We start from the raw sequence: 18,940 nt of genomic DNA, 5'->3' as shown, positions 1-18,940 counted from the left end.
CCCCCATTTAAAATTTCTTCACAAGGGACCAACAGATACTGTATATAAATTTGTCTCAACAGCTGAAACTTGTGTCTAACACATTGTTGTTCAGAACAGAACAGGGAGGACATTCTTTTATAGTCTGGGATATACCACTCGCTGACTGTGTAATGAGTCTCTAGACTTCTTGTGCTTCCTATAGTCCAGATGGTTAGAAATATATATCCTATCTCAGCTGAACATCCCTGGTTAATAACAACACATCTCAGGAAAGACATAGTTGTATATTACTACAGGGAATGTTAATACCCATTAAGATTTGCTCATAGTTTCTACTACAAATATTATATTTCAATAAAAACCGTACCTGACAAATTTATTCTGGACATGAGTTAGGCATATAGCCTTATCCCAGGGATAATTTTCCCATCCCCCAAATCAGAAACAAATATTTCAAATACTTTCAAATTGATGTAGCAGTTTGAGAAGCTTTCTTATACTTGTAAAACAAAAAATACAACTGATTAAAATACATAAAATGTTGCAGATATGTCTAAAGTACAGGCTGGGTCCTTGTTATTTTAACTTCTCATATTTAAAAATGTTTTATTTATTATTTTTGTTGTGGTATAACCGAGAAGCCTCATTTAATCAGGAGGGCTACACTCCTCGGAGCTGATGACTGGAGTATATCAAGGAGCTTGTGTGTATTCTCTTGCAAGAATTCTGACTGGATACACAAGCTAGCGGCCATGATTCAAGAAGTCCTGATACACTTTAAAGTCCTCCGGTACCAAGTAAGAGGAAGATTCCTGGGATGGTGGAGCCATCTGGGGAGGACAAGGAGGTGGTTTGCTGAGCCACCCATGGGTCCTGTTCTTTCACCATGGCACCAGCAAACTCTTGAGCAAGTGGAGAGTCTGGGACTGAAAGGCAAAATAGGTCTAATGCTGCCTGGTATGCCACTGGTGTGAAGACAGTTGGCACTGGTGCTGACATCATCGGTGCCAGACTCAATGGACTCCCATGGCTGGAACTGGAGCCAACTGTATGAGCTCTGGCTGCTCTCAGAGTAGTATCAGGGATTGGTTAGAAGGATCTGCTCCATCCTGCATCCTCCTCTTAGAAACAAGGATAAGTCTCCTCAAGTCCCGGAATGGTCCTGATTCGTTTTGTGGGACCTCTTCCTCACCATACCAAAGACGGGGGAATGACCCCTCTTTCTCTTTGGGGAACTGGCAGATCCCGAGCATGAAGTGGCATCACTTGCCAGAGCTGAAACCATCCACGGATAAGGCGAGGGCCTCAGCCCTGAAGTGGGCCTTATGGCCTGCTCCAGAGGGGGTGCTGCTTCAGCCACAACTCTCTTGCCACCTGACTCCTCTTAGTGAATATCCTGCAGATGGAACACTGCTCTTTAATCTGTCCCTCACTGAGACACAACAGGCATCTTGTGTGGGAAACGCTGTTGGGGATGGCCTCCCCACACAACGGACAATGCTTGAACCCTGGTGAGGGCATCACACAGGGCATCCAACTACTCTAACTAATACTAAACTAACTCTAAACTTAACTTTTAACTTAAGATTTTATTAGCTACTATATACAAGAAAATTCTCTCCAAAAACTGAGACTGAAAACACAAAGTGAGAAACACCACAGAGAGCATCAACTTTCGCCAAGGGTGGTGAGACGGAACTGAGGGGATTGGGGTAGTGCCATCCTTATATGGACACGGGAAGGTCTAGGGCCACAGGGTGAAAGCGCTGCCCCTACAGGTATTGTTAGGCAAAGTACTCTGGTTCCGATACACTAGGTGTGCAGACGCCTAAGCAGGAAGTAATCTACTCGAAGAAGAACTAGGAAATACCAAATTTAAAGATCAGTCTTTTACGCACAATATTTTGCTTTTGTTCTCTCTGGGTCTGTAAATGGTGGGAGCTATTCAGCACTGTAGGACAAATTTAGACTCGTTTATGGCGATACAATGCCATGAAGTTCACTGGAATTACACTTGTTTACACCATTTAGAATTTCATCCCTATATACTAACAGTTCCCCATTTAATAATTTTATAATAGTAATGAGAGTTAAGAGATCTCCAAATTGATTCTCCTTATACAAGAACTATGCTCCTAGACAGATGCTGTTTTATGTAGAGTTATACATCATCAGTGCAACACTAGACTGTTATTGTATGCATGAAAGCTGGTCTTTATCATCAGACTGATAGTTTTTTATGAAATATTGCAATGCATTAACTACATTATCTAATTACATTGTTCAAAAACATGCCAAGGAGAATTATAAAAGGGCAGGGATACTGTAAGAGTACAAAAGAAACAAATGCTGAACTTCCAACACTTCCAACAAGGACTTTTTTTGTATAAATACAAAGATAGATTTGCATCAGATGGATAGCTTTTGAGTTGAAAGAAAAAATAGGGCATGTCTATGTCAATGGACTTCTCTTCATTCTACTAATAATTTCTTGCTACAGATCAGATTTACATTTAAAACCAATTAAAGGTTGACAAGGTAGTGAAAGATATTGATTGCCAAAAATAAAAAGGAAATTATCACTATTGTTAATCAATAGAGATGCACCCAATACTAAAAAGGTTAGACTATACCTTTTGATAACAATTTTTAACATTAAACACAGTTTCTTGTGCCAATTCATGCTGTATAAAAACTTACAGTGCACTTTCCGTATCTGCTATACTTCCTTCCATTTTCTGTCACTATGTAGAGGTAAATAAAGTTGTCATGGGATCCTACTGCAAGTAAGGTGCCATCTACAATAGAAGTTTAAAAGATATTGTAATAATATTAGCATATTATTTTCTGATCTTGAATGATTTCATATTTAACACCAATGCATTATTATCAATCATACAATTGCACATGAGCTGGTACCCAAGCATGTAACTAATTATATTGCTTTTCAATTGGTCTCCTATATTTTCTCTCTTTTGATATTGGTTGTGATTATGGAGTAAGTGAGTTTGCTTCCCACTATGTCTTGGATAAAAAAGGACTACCATTGGACAGGATACGAGCTAATGAATCCCCAGCCTTGCACTGGACTTCTGAAAATGGCTGATAACATGCATCCCTGAGTTTTCAGTTTTGTGAGTAACTGGAGATTATCTCCAACGGAGAGTTAGTTTTTTTAAAAATGTAAAGTTATTACACATGAACCAATACTAATCAAAGGCTGACTTTGATTCACAAAATCGTCAACAAAGTCACCTTAGCATATTATTGAAATATTACAATTGTTTTCCAACAACAATAAAGGTCCATGGTACTATGAACCATTTTACTTCCTGGGAACATGATCAAACTCCTTTGTAGCACCAATGAATGTGAGTGCTCTAAAATGAAATACTGTTTATTGGTAAACAGGGCAGCAGTAGAGAAAAGTTTTGCCCAATTTACTTGGCACATTATTTTATAGCAAACATGAAACAGGCTTGCCAGACTTCTCTTCCATCCAGTCAGAAGAGAGGATTAAACTATGGCCTGTTTGTCAGACTCCCATAAAATGACCTTGGTTTTTATTCAGTAAGAGGATACCTTTCCACATAATCCCTAAACAAATAATTAATAGCAAATGGCCTTTAGTTTGAGAGAGACCTGGATTTAACTTTATTGTTTTTATACTAATACATTTTAAAAGTTAACTGAAAAATAAATTCAATAAAAACTCCTTAAGATCTTAAAACGTTGAAAGAATATTCAGGCACACTTAAAAAGTTACAAATACAACTTAAAATCAAGCTTTCCTTGCTTAATTTACCTGCCACCTCCTCAGTTTAGAATTACCACAACCAATAATATCAATACAAGGGGGTGCCATGTTAGGCAATGGTGATGTGTGCAGAGATGGAACTGAAAATATAAAACTGTGAATTCTAGTGCAGGCAAAATGCAAATGAAGCTGTCATTGTTAATTTACACATATATTCTGTTAATGATCTTAAACAATTTTTTAGAAGCTCTGCAGTTCCCTATTACTGGAGGGTAATTTGATGTGGGTGTAACATGTTAATAACTTAACAGCTCCAGAGAGTGCAGGAAAAACATCTATCTTATTGGAATTAAAATGTGGAATTACAATGAAGTGCCCAGAATACACCGGAAGTTTGCCTACCTACTGAGTAGCGCATCACTGAAAGCTGTTCATTACCATCAGTGTGTATTGAAACCAGATCTCTTGTTTCCGCATCCAAAACAAACCACCTGTTAAGAAGAGAGTTCTATGAGTGTTCCTTCTGCTTAAATAAAACCAAAAAATGTAAAAAGCAAGGATCACTGTATTCTATATCCTTATTATTATGTTATCATTTCAATGTATTGTATTAACTTGTTTAACTCTTCGGTTTCTGAGTTTACAAAGTGATGTATATTCCAGTGATGGATAGATAAGCATGCCAAAATACCACTCTACATATTTTTATTCTTGTATACTGGAGTAGTTATTAGTATATCATGTAATATATATGATATACATGCTGGTGAACATATGATGTGATTCCAACAGCTTCCTGCTAGAGCCCACTACATTTTAGATTGCAAAATGACCTCAATTATAATCTCACATTTTCACATGTTTTCTGAAAAATTTATATTTGGGCCTGAAATTTTCCATCCTTGGTCTCTAGCTGCAGATGAATTATTCTAGAAAGTTTGAATGAAATCTCCGCAGTCATTTTTGAGTCTAAACTTTTCTCTTTTTTGAAAAAAGTTGATAAGGCTACAGCTGAAGTTTGAAATTAGTGCTTTTTGCTTATTTAGGGAAAGGGATTTTGATTTAAAAACTTGAATTGAAACTTGCATACAGCAAGCAGTGGGGAAAAATAATCTGCAAGTACCCATTTGAAGTAGAAAGTGAATTCTGATTTGCTATTTCCTGAAATCCCTTCATTTTCATTGTGGATATTTATATTATATATTCAAATTTAAAAATCACAATTTATCCCCTGTAGGTTAACTATATAAATTACCTGGCATTCTTTCTGTTCCCAGATTGGGTGTTTTATGTAACTAATTAAATACAGCACAAATTGAATTTTACTAGTATGATTGGATATACACTTCAAAATCCAAGATCTTTGTTAGTTCTGTAAATAAGATAAGTTACACTTTGATGTACAAACTGCATCTTTAATTGTGATATTCCTTGTTAGATATTTGAATAATCTGTAGATCAAGAATTACTCAATGGGACAGTTCAAAAAGAATTATGAGTAATGAATAAATTTGAGAATTTTCATTGCAAACCTGTACTGAATTCAATTAAAATGATTTCAAAAGAAAAAAAAAGCAAAATTCACCACATACATTTTTACAGTATTATTTACTGTAAATAATCAGCTCAGCTCCAGTATTAAGCATGCACAGTAGAAAAATGTCATTAAATCTACAGAGCCACATTTAAACGCAGACACACTGCATATCAGTGTGAAGCTAGCTGGTTATACACTTGTTGGTCCAAGGAATTTAGAAGTTTTGCTTCAAGCTTAATAGGTCTACAGCAAGGAATTTACATGGCGTGTTAACCAAGGGCTAGACTGTGACTGTAGGTAAAGCCCTGAGCAAGGGGTGGTGCATAAACTGTGCTTCTTCAGTACTGGCATTGTGATTGAGAGACTAAATCACAATTCTTCCCTTACTATCTCCTTGTTCTGGAAGCGTGGTCATTTCCTATTGGTCTATACCAGATATAGGCCCGCCCCTTCCAAAGCACACAGGGACATGTTGCTACTACAGACAGCAGCCCTGGTTGCCACCTGTGGCACAAGTGGCATAGTCGGCTCTAATAGCTGAAGATGGAAACTACAGGCAGCTCAGGCATATCACGTATATACCATCCAAGATTCCAATAACATAATCAGAACTAGCAAAACTGTATCCTTTGTTATTAATATATGGAATAAAAATATAAGATGTGCCATCTGGTTAAGTTAATTTTGGGATAGCAACTTTTGCTTCTGTAATTTTCTGACATTTGAAATCAATTTCATAACTATATCGTTGAACTAAAGCTAATTTTTTTTTCATTTAACATGATACATCGTTACATACATGCTACCTATTGTACAACTATCATGGGATAAGTTTATCCATTGTGCATTTACCCTTTTGTCCAGAGACATATCTGATCCATCATTTTTGCTTTGCATATTATAGAAATTAATACATGGCATTCCAAAGCACACTTAAAAGAACTTAAAATAAATTCCAGGAACAACAGTACACACAGTTAAATTTGACAGAAGAAACAGCAATTTTAGCTTATTAATCCAGAGTCTGAAACCTAGATATCTGGAAAATGGCTTAGTCCCAATAGCTTGAAATCAATTTGTGGTTAGGGGATCATATCAAAACAAAAAAACAGCTCAATGTACCACAGTCTAGTGGAAAAATGGCAAAAAATGTTTTTATTAGACAGCAACAGAAAACCACTCTTGGTAATATCACTCTAACATAATGCAAAAAGCTGACTGCTTACTTGCAAGCTGTACACTGAGACTTTGCAGGGTAAGTGGGTGAATCAGATATTTCAAATTGCTGTTCTTGTACTGAATTTCATTCCCACCTCCTTGCCTGTTCCTGCTACAGAATTAACTGAAAGTGCTACTTTCTTACACTTGTGTGACAGCTGAGGTAGGGAAAGGAAAGTTTGTTAAGAGGGAGGGAAAGAACTGTGCCTTTGCCACCAATGGAGGAGAAAGAGTGACTCCTGAGAGTAACTCTGCTATACAATATATGCTGATGGAAGGCCACAGGAACATAAGATATTCAACAGCAGTTGTCAGTGGGTTGGGAATTAGCATATTTTTATGACAGAGATATTTGTTTGAAACACTTTGCAAAAATCTGCACTAGACTCCATTGGTCTGACTCAACACCGCATTTCACCAATTTTATGCTGGTGTAACTCAACCAAAACCAATGGTGAATCAGGACCCTTCTTTGTTTCAATCCAGATGGCTGCTCCACCTCTTGCTGTGTGAGTAATAAAATAGAAAAAGGAGGCCTCACTTTACACATCTGTCTCTCCTACAGGACACTGTCCACCCAGATAGCACATCCACTGGGTGCACTGAGAAACCTAACCTAATTGTCTGACATAAAAAGAGAAAGTGAGTTCATTTCCTTTTTTAATAAAAAGAGGCAGGATGGCTGGATCACAGGGAAAAACTGTGTTAGAAGAACAAGCCACAGCAAACCTACTTCTTCACTACAGCAGGCAGACAACCCCTTCTACTAACCCTCTTCCCCCAAATGCAGGGGGACATGCACTAGATTGCTGGCTCTGAATGCTGGTAAATGATCCTACAGGATAATATTAGGGGACAGGTGGGTGGTAGTTCATAGGCAGGTGGCTGCTAGATTTCAGGTGGGCAGTGGTGCTGGGATGTGGGAATTAAAAAGGTCTTTCTAGACGAACAGCTAGTGTGCGCAGCAATCTGGGGTATAAATCTACTTTGTATTTGCCTGCAATGCACTAAGTATCCATGTGGACCCTGCTGCAATACACTAGAAGTTTTCTAGTGTGCTTTGATTTACTCCTATTTCAACTACTAGAGAAATGTATCTAGAAAAGCGGTGCACAAAATCTAATTTACTAAACATGTAGAGAAAGAAGGCTGCAATGCACATTTTGTGTATCTTTAATACATTCAACTTTATCTGACACCAGAGGTACTGTTTTGTAACACGCTGCCTATTTTCTCTGGAATGTTTGTCTTCTTCAGAGTGAGGTACAATCATAGTGCAAATAGCAGACTAAATTATTAGCACCAAACTGTAGAAGTAGTCAGTATGACAACCTGATATTAATTTAGGAGAAAAGTGCTGGTCAGACCTAATTTATGTTGTTCATTGTACTTCCACAAGCTTTAGTCATTGACACACTAACTTAGCTCTCCCACTCTTGCAGTGAATGTATAGTAATTGCCAGTAAGAGAGTCAGTCTCCATGAAATGTTTCCAGTCTACCAAATACTGCAGTTCAAAGACAGGCTCCATCAGGGCCTTTATTATCACAGCTGGATTCTACTTTCGGATTACAAGTTTTCTGAGGGGGTCTCATTTCCGAATGCATGTATGCAGCAAGCAGATGGTAGCCAGCTCTGAAAAGTTCTACTGGGCTGTGAAATGTAAGGACTGTCTGCCAAGTAAGCTCTTAGACTTTTGATCTGTAGACCAGGTTAAAACAACAGACAAATATTCCTGAGCCATACAGAAATCGTAGGTCTCTGGCCTTTGCTGATTTTCACTGAGGATTTCTCCCACTTGCTACTGCAGATATCATACCTAACTTGTGTAGGAGCTGATGGAAGCACCTTGCACACACTTTGGCATATTTAATCTTTAGGTCCTGCCCCCCTAACATTTCCAAAGAATTTCTTTTCTCCAGACACAAGATTTTCCTCTGTTGGAAAAGAAAAAACAAACAAAAGAAAACAAAACACCACTCTTGATAAAAGATGATGGTGAAAAGCATAGCTACCACATTAAAACTGTAACTCCACCAGGTGGGGGCGCCCATGGCACAGTACATGATTGCTGACAGTTTACATCTGTGGACTTACAGGATTACTGGTGAAATCATGAGTCAACAGAAATAAGGTAAGATACAGAGAGCTAGGAGCACTCAAGAACTGACATGATCTTTGCCATAATGTTTGCATATTTCCATAAAACTATCTGGTTGAAGCTGATCTAGTTAATGCAAGGTACGCCAATGCCTACCTAGTAAGGGCGTCATGCTATAAAAACTTGCAACTTTTGTCAATGAACTAGCAAAGAGATGGCTGCTACTGTATCTAAACACCAGGGGCCAGATTCTCAGCTGTGCAAATCAATGTAGCTCTGTTGACTTCAGTGGAGCTACAGTGATTTACTTCAGATGAAGATTCGGCTCAGTAGGTCTTTTCTGCCTTCTATCTTTCTTGTGAGGTCCTTGGTGGCTTTTAAAGAGGTCTGGATCTTCTAACACAAGCTCTATCAGTTTTTTCAGCAGTGCTTTTGAATGTTTAGCTCAATGGTCCTCTCAAAGCACAGTACACGATTAGCTACTTGGAGTTTTACTTCCCCTTGAGCAATAATTTTGCCAGCCCAAGAGAATCTATGGAATGGCATTACTTAAAATACGCAGGATTTCCTATTGCCAGGCCCTGTACTTTTTCAGCTGTGCAGCTGCAGAAAACTGCAATACCAATCAAAATACCAGTTTTTTTCAATCTGATGGACATGATTATGATTGGACATGAAGAGAATATTGAAATTAGAAGGTAACAAAACATGATTCTGATTTTTTTTTTTAATTGGGGGGAAAAAAAAAATTAGAAACTCAAGTCTTGACTCCTTGGAAGACTCTACGACTATTGGAGAATGAATGAAATTAGGACGTCACAAGACAGTGAAAGATGTCTGAGAAAGCAACTGAGGATGAAGAGATTTTTTTTAGGTAGGGCTATTTGATATTTTTTTCTTTAATTCGCACTTCATTCCCATGTCTAATTGAAATTAGGGGGAAAGGAGGTCTTCGTTTCAACACCACACCCCACCTTTTCAATTAATGTATGGCAGCTCACAACACCCACCTTCTACGCCTCTCAAGAACTGCTTCTCAAAACCAGGAAAGATCAGGCTTGACAATCCAAATATTGTAAAAGTAAAAACATTGAAAAAACTTTAATGTCTCCCTAACCCTACCCACCACCTTTCAAGCTGGCCAACTTCATACATAATAAGAAAGGAAAAAAAAAGGCCTTAGGCCCAATATTTAAAATGCCTGTACATATCACTTTTACACTTCACAAACACATATTCCGTCTTTCCTTTCTCTCATCACAACAAAACCAAAATATATTTACCTTCCCGAGTGTGTTCCTATTGCTACCACTGTTCCACTTGGATGGAAGTCAGCACAGTGCCCTGGTTCCTGCAGGAAAAAAGTAGTTATATGATTTACTATCAAATGTATTAATATTCACAACCCCCACCCTACATTCAAGCAATGTTAAAAGGTCTCACATTAGCTGACAAAAGAAGGAAAGTGGAGTCAAATCTGAAAGGCCAGGTTTAACTAATAGCAGAGTTATGATTATCACAGTATTTATTATTTATATAGTGCCATGTGACTTTCAGGCAAATAACACATAACAATCACCTGGGTAATATGACAAGATAAATTAGTATATTATGTAAAAATATAGAACAAAGGAGAAACTTCTAAAACAGAGCATTCCAAATTCTGAATTTTTTCAAAGTTCTACTTCAGATTGTACAAGATTATTCATGAAAAAAAATTGGGTTTATGATCAGAGTCCTAGCTCCTATCACTAAGTAGCATCACTATGATATGTTGAACAATGCTTATTAAGCTTGTTATTTTGAATGGACTGATAGAGACTTCTACAAGAATCGAATCTTTTACACAATTCTGTTCTATTGTATAAAGCTTGGAAACGACTTAAAAAGACAAAACAAGAAAAGAAAAATAAAGTGCAGCAGTTAAACACATCATTCACAGCTTTGCTCATGCTGTTATATAAACTCCCACCCACCTAGTTTCTGTGAGTGAGTGTGTTTTGGGGGAAGATGTTTCCACGCACACATTTCCCCCCAGATAAATTTCTGTAGAACTTGACAGTTCATTTTAAAACTAGTCAAGTATAAGTTAAGTATTACCAAGTTACTTGAACCCACATCTACATTTTCCAGAGGTTGGGCACCTTCCCACTAACCATTTTCATGCTATAATTTCTCACATTTTGCCTATTTGTACAAAGGGGAAAAGCTAGATATTTTAATTTCAAATGCTTCTGAAAGACATCTTAAAGTACTTTTCTCTCTGACTGTCATTTTTAAATGCAATGCCATTATAGAAGGAAGCTCACGTACATCTAGCAGCCTGGTCCATTCTAGTGTGTGGTCCACAGAGTTCCACATACAAACTTGCCTATCTTGAGCACATGTTAATAACAAATCTTTGAAGGGATGTGTTGCCAGACCCCAGAGTTCATCTGTATGACCCTAAAAGGAAACACATTATTTACTTAATATAATTCCAAGACATACACCAGTAAAAACCCCTTAATTTAGGTCTTGAGAGAAAATACATACAAGAGAAAAAGTTTGAAAAATATTGTGCTCACCTGTACCTCTACTTGGAAACCATCATTAAACGTTCCCCGCAAAATAAAATTTCGTGAACTGCCAATTAAAAACTGATCTGCTTTTCCTTCTGCTACTGCTCTGATTGTCCCGTACTGATCAGGAACCTAGGAAAACAAACTTCTATAAAGCCATATCTTAACATGCACCAATTTGCATCTTTGAAGGACACAATTACTATAGTGTATCATGAAAAAATAATCAACAGGAGATACAATTTCCAATTAAAAAGGAATAATCAAACCTATTTAACATCAGGATAATGACCGTAGCCAAATCAGATCATTCCCAAACTTAACTGCAATTCCATTTTATACATTTACGCATTTTCGCACTAGAAATAATTAAAAGGATCTGGCAGCACACAGGTTTGGGAACACTTACACCACAACCTTTATTTTGAAAGTTTATTGAAGAAGCCAAGGACCAGCACACACACACAAAAAAAAAAAAAAAAGCCAGGAAGAGGAGGAATTTTGGTTGAGGGGTCATTAAAGAGACAAGATGGGTGAGGTAATATCTTTTATTGGACCAACTTCTGTAGGTGAGAGAGACAAGCTTCATGCTTACATAATGCTCTTCTTCAGGTCTGGGGAATGTATTCAGAGCTCACAGCTAAATTCAAGGTGTAACAGATTGTTTAGCATAAGATGTTAGCACATATTTCAAGGGTCTATTGAAGATGAAGTGGCCATGAACATCTCTCCAATCAGGGGGAAAGGACAAAAAAAAGCTGGGGGGAGGGGCTACGTAGGTTATAGATTAGTGTAATAAGTCATCGTTCCAGTGTCTCTATTTACTCCATGATTTTTAGTTTCTAGCAAAGTTATGAATTTAAGGTCCCAGGCCTATCTTTTGAAGGTGTTGTGCAGGTTTCCTATGAGGATGAGGACTGATAGGTAGATATAGAGTGATTGCTTTGTGAAAAGTGTTCACCCATAGGTGATGTAGTGTTTTTGCCTTTTATCATTTTTCTGTGTGAATTCATTTGAGAACATAGTGATTATCTGGTTTTACGCACATAGCTGTTATTGGGGCATTTAGTGCGCTGATGAGGTATACCACATGTTGTAAGAGGTGTTGTAAGACCACATGTTGTAAGACCATGGATCTTGAAAGGTGTGTTGTGTTGGGTGTTCATCTTCATAGCAGTGGAGATAGGTCTCCAAGTTTTGCGTCTGTTGTTCTGACAGGGCAAGGTGCCGCTTTGAGTTGGTGTGTCCTGGTCAGTGGGGAACTTGCATCTGATGATAAGGTGGTGGGGGTGGGGTGTGTTTGAAGGCCAGAAGAGGGTGTTCAGGAAAGATTTCTTTCAGGATGTGGTCCCCATCAAGTATGGATTGTAACTGTTTGATGATATTCTGTATGGGGTCTAGCAGTCCCACTTAATCGTATGTCCATAAAGCCGCTGGAAGGGGTAATTCCCAGCTCAGGAAGATAAACATGAGCTAACTCTGCTCAACCTAATTCCTAAAAATAGCAGTGTGGCTGAGCAGCCTGGGTGGCAGCTTGTGCTAGCCGCCCATGTATGTACCAAGGCAATCAGACAGATTTGTACTCAGGTGCTAGCCTAAACTGCTGCCCAGGCTGCTATGGCCACACGGCTATTTTTACCTCTCATACCTCTCAACTGGTGCTCACTATCTGTATATACCCTAATTAATCTGAAATTTACCTATGAGGCTGCTCCAGGAGCTGCAGTTTTCTGGAAAAGACTATTACCCCTCTCTTCCCCACCCATCCTGACTGACGTCAAGAATCACCCTAACCCCAGCCCTTTTATTCACTCTGATCAGGCACATACACAAGGACTTGACTCCAAATCAATGAAAAATATGTCATTCCTGGAAATATGTTTCCCCACATTCTCACCCAAAAACATATATATAAGATCCCTCGAAAACATGTAGGCATGTGCTTAACTTATGCATGTCAATAGTCCCATTGATCTCACTGATGTGTGTACAGTTAAGTAAAGTTCAGTAAGAGTTTGTAGTCCTATAAAGTGCATTCTGCTTTGATAAATAATGGCAACTAATTCAACCTATGAATTTTGCAGAAAAAGTTAAATGTGAACTGGGACATGTCTCAGTAATTTATGTTCTTGATTAATTCTTAGTGTACAATTTTTAATTTTTTTGTGTCTATTCATGTATACGCCCCCCTCCCCTCTTTAATAAAAGGTCATCCTTTGGGCATTTCTAATACAGCTGTCACCTTATGGTCTGATACAGAGACACACAATGCTCACAGATGCCCAATGAAATCAACGGGAGTTGAGAGTGCTCAGCACCTTTGAAAAAACCAGGCTATTAATCTAAAAGTGTTATAAATAAGTTAGGGTTTACATTAAAAAAAAAAAAAACTATTAGTATCAAGATCCATTAGAATCTAGCATACACAAACAAATTATTTCCAGCATAGGGAGAAAATGTAGATTCATTTATTTGTTTAAAAATACACTGTGATAATAAAGATGAGTGGTAACATTTTCAAAAGTGCTTAAATCACTTAGGAGCTAGTGGGACTTATGCTCGTAGGTGACTTAGATGCTTTTGAAAATGTTACCGCAGATCCTTAAGACTCTTCAGACAGGCAGAGATTATATACATGGAATCTGCTGTTTCCATTTTTAAACACTAAATGCTGAAAATCAGAAAGAAAAATTATGTAGTTTCTACCAAATGCTTCCCTACTTTATTAACTTTCGATAGATGTTCATGTACTTTGTCAGCAACTACTTTGGCCTATAATAATTTTTATTTACTATATGTTTAAAATGTATTACACAATGTTTTTTCTGTTTTACTATAAATTTTCCTATTCTGAGAGCTCCTTTTCTACTAAGTTATTAATCTGAACAACAGCCATAAAAGTAAAATAATAAACACTAACTTATTTATTCATGGTATTGGCAGGATTTTTCAACATCAAATAATTACCATGTACAGAGTACCTGGCACAATAACAAAGGGAATGTGGAGATGATGATCAATATCACTCAACCTACAGATTATCAAGTGTAATAGATTTCTCTCCCAGTTGACATTTTCTTATTAGATATACTTGTTAATTATTAACTAGCTACAAGACAGTTCTTTAAAAAAAGATTGTGGGGATTCACATGTTTAACTGCTACATTTAGTTTCCCAAAATACCATGAATTCATCATTGTGATAAGCTGATACTGTTTAAATAGAAAACAAGTATTATTATAAGAAATATCTAAAAGAGAGAAACTATTTCTTGTAACTTGGTCACTATAGTGTACCAAGTGCCAGGCTGGTACAGCTGCTTTAAAATATCCTAAAGTGCAATTTTTATTTTTTGCTATGTCCCAAAATTGTGTACTGATATTGTATTTTGAAATGGTAGTAAACAATTTTGATCAAGCAGATGACGGTTAAACTAACTATGATGTTAAAACAAACTCCTCACACTAAGTATGATTTCTTAGGTACAGAATATTCCTGTGTATTCTATAGGCAATCTATCAAATGTGAAGGACATTAGCTAGCTGACAGTGTACAGGAAAATGGGATGAGATCACATCACAGTTGCTTTGCTTTAGTCCATAAAAATCTCTCTCTCCCCAAAGAGGCAATTTTGTTGTGGGGATACTAGAAGATAGGTGGTGATTAATAACATCTTGTTTTAAAAGGAATGAGAAAATCTGAGCCAAGAAGGGCTCAGAGAAGAGAGAACTGGAAGTTTTTGATTGTTCCTTCCTGATTAGAATATGAACCTCATTTATAGTTAATACAAAGCTAAACTGAGGCTTAATAGATTTTTATTTATATAATTTTTTAAAATTAACTACTTGATTTATAAATGGAAAACAGCAAAAATAATGCAAAAAAAAAAAAAATACTGTGTTATCCCAGACACTGACGACTAATTGATTTTTTTCCTTAGGTACAGTATCTTGATTTAAGTGTGTGGGGGTGGAGAAAGGGTGAGGGGTTGTGCTTCCTCTCTTACCTCTATTTCCCTTTCAGGGTTCAGATCATGATCCCACAGAATGATTTTTCTGTCTTTCCCACCGCCAGTTAGCAGCATTCCATTCCTCATTTGACATAGTGTGAACACGCTGCCATCGTGAGCTTTGATTTGTCTACTTATTTGATATACACCTACAATTATGAAAAAATATAATGAATGCCACTCATTTTTTTTCAGTTTGGATTTCACAAAACTTTGCATTTTGGAACAAGAATTAAGTGGCACGGTACAATAAGAAATTTTACTGGCTGTTTGAGTACTACAAACAAAAGGTGGTAGTGTTTTCTTACAGAAAACTAGAAGAGAAAACAAAGATTTGCTCACCTGTATGATTATTTTGTGAGGTTTGTTACTAACATTTCTTTGAACTCGCTGCTATCTGAGGGAAAGCATTTTTCAAAAGGGACAGGAGAAACTTGTCTCTAACAATTATTTTTGTGAATCATAGGGGAAAACCACTTATTGTGTTATCAGCTGATGTAAAGAAGTAAGCCTTTTTGGCAAATGTGACCCTCCAGGAATTTTTGTCTGTAGTCTTATGAGGACCAAAAGAAGGGAATCAGTGATGGTAAGGTCTCCAAAGCACATGACACTGCCACTGATGCTGGTTCATCTAAAACTTTCAATGCACCAATTATGATGTATTTTGAAATTAAATCAATAGGTAGTTCAGGAAAAGGATCTACTTCCTAAAATCCTGGTGAAAATAGGATGAATAGGGATTGGAAAAAAGGCAAAGTGAAAGCAGCAAAGAGGAGAATTCTCATTTTCCAGCTGTGCCTGCATGCCTTCGTCAAATAGAAGAAACTAAGAATTCACCAAAAACTGGTAGTATGGTTATTTTATAAATTGCTTTATTAGCTATAGTTCATAACTTTACAATGTGCAATTTTATCTAGTTTTGTAAATTAGGAAGGTGACAATAATAAGCAATAATAATGGTTAAAATGTTCAGAATTGGGGCCGAGATTTTCAAAAAAGGGCTCCTTAAAGCTTGGCTTCAAAGTCCACGTTCAGGTCCTAGATCAGTAAGTTACTGAAGCATGTGCCTAACTTGAGTACATGAGTAGTTCCACTGAAGCCAATGGGACTACTCATGTTTAAAGTTAGGAACCTGTACATTAAATAATCAAACATGTATAGCTTACTGAGGATCATTGTGCTAGCCAGAGTGACCACAGTTGACGGTGTCACAACAGGCATTATGTAGTGAAGTTCACAGGCCAATCTCAGTCCTGTGAATCTACGACTCTCTGGAGCAGCACTGTAGGTGGTACCAGGTAGGGTCAGAGCATGCACCCCTTTGTGCATCAATGGAGAGTTTGAGATCCCAGTGTGCTGGGATGTTTTTGTCCATCCTGGTGACATGGCTGAAGAGCATGCAATGCCACTTTTAAATATAAATATAATGAGCGACTGAAGGGAGGCCAGATCGCTATGATATTATGACATTTAGCATAAAGTCAAACAACTCAGGCTTTGGTGCTGACAGTGCACATGGAATGTCTCTAGCTGCTGCAAGTCTGTCTGTAAAAGGTTCCAGATTTCTGACCCATATGGCAGTACAGGTTGTACACAGATCCTGAATTCTATCTCACTGCAAAGATATTTTTGTGTTCATAAGCAGGACATAGACTTCATGCAGGAGGCAGCAAGACCTATTCTCGTAAAACGTCTGGTTTTCTGCATCTGCTTGAACTCTGCTTGAAGCCTAGGTAGATAACTCATCAGTGCTCTCCATGATATTTGACCCCACTTGCACTGTGGGTTCTGGTGGCCTAGCTCCAAGGTTCTGGACCTTGGTCTTTTGCCATGAGACATTCAATCCTGTAGTGTGTGCTGCATTTTGGAGGCCTTGGAAGGTGAAGCTGGAATTCTCTGACTTCTCCACAAGCAGGGCAGCATCATCAGCATAGTTTTGGTTGGTGAACGCTTCTTGACCAACCTTGATTCTGACATGCGGAACAGCAAGTCCAAATATCCAGTTGCCCCAGCTCAACAAAATAGTGCCGGGGCAAGAATACATCTCCGCTGCACACCTGAGGTTGTGTAGAAACATGATAAAAACTGTGGACTTATGTGCACTCTTGCACTGGTGCTGGTGTGAAGGTTGTGCACCAGATTTAGTAGAATACCTGAAACACCAACTTCTTTCTGTGTGAGCCAAAGTGCTGACCTGAAGACTGAATCAAAAGCCACTTTGATGTTGACATATGCCAAAAGAAACAGGCATAAGTAATCTGCTAAATCTGATTTTCAAAGGTATTGAGCATCCACAGGATTTATTGGCACTTGGCATCTTGGAAAATTAGGCCATTGCTATTTATGTGTTTAAATATATAGATTAGGAGTCTAACATCAAGCACTTAGGTTTGAAAATTTTGGCCAATATTTTGTAGCATTCCATAATGTTTCTAAAGACAGTAGGAGGTAAGGAATTATTTTGCAAAAGGGGGAAAATGAAGCACAGAGGTTAAACACTTTCAAACTTTGATTCCAAATCGAACACCTAAATGAAGTTGGCCTGATTTTCAGAGATGCTGGTCACCCACAGTTCCCACTTTATTTAGACCACTTTTTAAAAATATTCCTAAATATATTTAGGCACTCAAGTTTGAAAATGTTGACCTGAGTGATTTAAGGTTGCTCAGTGGCACAGCTAGGATAAGACCCAGAACACCCAATTTCTAGTCCCATCCTCTAATCTCTAGAGGGTAACCTCCTGGAGCTTCTTATTCACTTCTGAGGAATTCTGTTTCTCTTAAATGTTTGCTGTTATACGATGTTGCCTTATGCACAGATGTATAATATACTCTTAAATGAGCACTTCTTAAAATAAACCCTTAGCCTGAAGGCTAGCCAAGTCACTTGAGTCACAAAGGGCATATCTGCCAATTTCAGATTGTGCCATATGGGTCAATGCAAAATGGGCATATTTTACAGATGTCGGCCAGAGGGGACTGTGTTAGATATATAGTTGTATTTGAAACTTTGTAGGCCCAATTGATTTTTCCTTATGAATTTGACCCTATGATGCAGTCAAAAACTCTACGAATTCTTCATTTGTCACAACAAGTCTTCAATTACCTATGAGAACACTTTTCACATAAAAATGTTTTCAAAATATAAAAAACAAGAAAAAATGGTTTTGTATATAGTTGGCAGTTACTGTGAGATTAAATTTTCTCAAATACTATATTTTGGGCACAGATGCTAATAGATTTAGGGGAGAATTGCCCCCTACTATGTGAAGCAGTACAAAAAGGCAAGTTTCTAGAGATTCAAATATTTCCATAAAAACTAAGAAAAGTAGAGGATGCCAATTTTACTTAACTGACTGTCTGTAGGGTATGATTTACCAGGTTTTTTAAATCTGGTTCCACACTCCACCAAAACAAACAAACAAAAAAAGGTGTAATTAAAGCCCATCACCAATCCAATATGGCAAACTAACTTTAAAAGAAAGCAACTAAACCTATGTATGACATACTCCAGCCATCATGGGCAAATACCTTTTAAGATGACCATGGCCAAAGCTATTTGCACAGATGTTATTAAATTAACTAAACATTTGATATTTTGTTAATTACTTTTCCATATCAATTAGTGTTTTTTTTTAAAAAGAGATTTACCTACAAAAATAGATTTGCAGTTAAAGATTTGCTTCTTACATGACTGTTTTCCTGGCATACCAATTTAAGCCAGAGTGTTTGAAATAGCTGCCAAGTAAAATAATTATCCTTGAATTTAAAAGCTAC

General features: G+C 37.4%; 1 protein-coding gene across 7 annotated transcripts in view; it reads right to left on the bottom strand.

Annotated features, from left to right (window-relative positions):
- EML4 (EMAP like 4) overlaps positions 1–18,940 on the bottom strand; it is a 229,080-nt gene that overhangs the window by 16,609 nt on the left and 193,531 nt on the right. For all 7 annotated transcript variants that reach the window (XM_067565040.1, XM_067565038.1, XM_067565039.1 and 4 more), the window contains 6 exons: positions 15,162–15,313; positions 11,162–11,287; positions 10,908–11,039; positions 9,878–9,945; positions 4,142–4,230; positions 2,683–2,780 (listed from right to left, as the gene is read on the bottom strand). In XM_067565040.1, the coding sequence (XP_067421141.1) occupies positions 2,683–2,780; positions 4,142–4,230; positions 9,878–9,945; positions 10,908–11,039; positions 11,162–11,287; positions 15,162–15,313 (665 nt within the window). The remainder of the gene's footprint in view (positions 1–2,682; positions 2,781–4,141; positions 4,231–9,877; positions 9,946–10,907; positions 11,040–11,161; positions 11,288–15,161; positions 15,314–18,940) is intronic.

The sequence above is a fragment of the Emydura macquarii genome, unplaced genomic scaffold (genome assembly GCF_026122565.2).
Source record: "Emydura macquarii macquarii isolate MOO-44397 ecotype Brisbane River unplaced genomic scaffold, CSIRO-AGI_Emac_v2 contig_2676, whole genome shotgun sequence".
Taxonomy (NCBI): Eukaryota; Metazoa; Chordata; order Testudines; family Chelidae; genus Emydura; species Emydura macquarii.
This window is presented reverse-complemented; position numbering and strand designations above follow the sequence as displayed.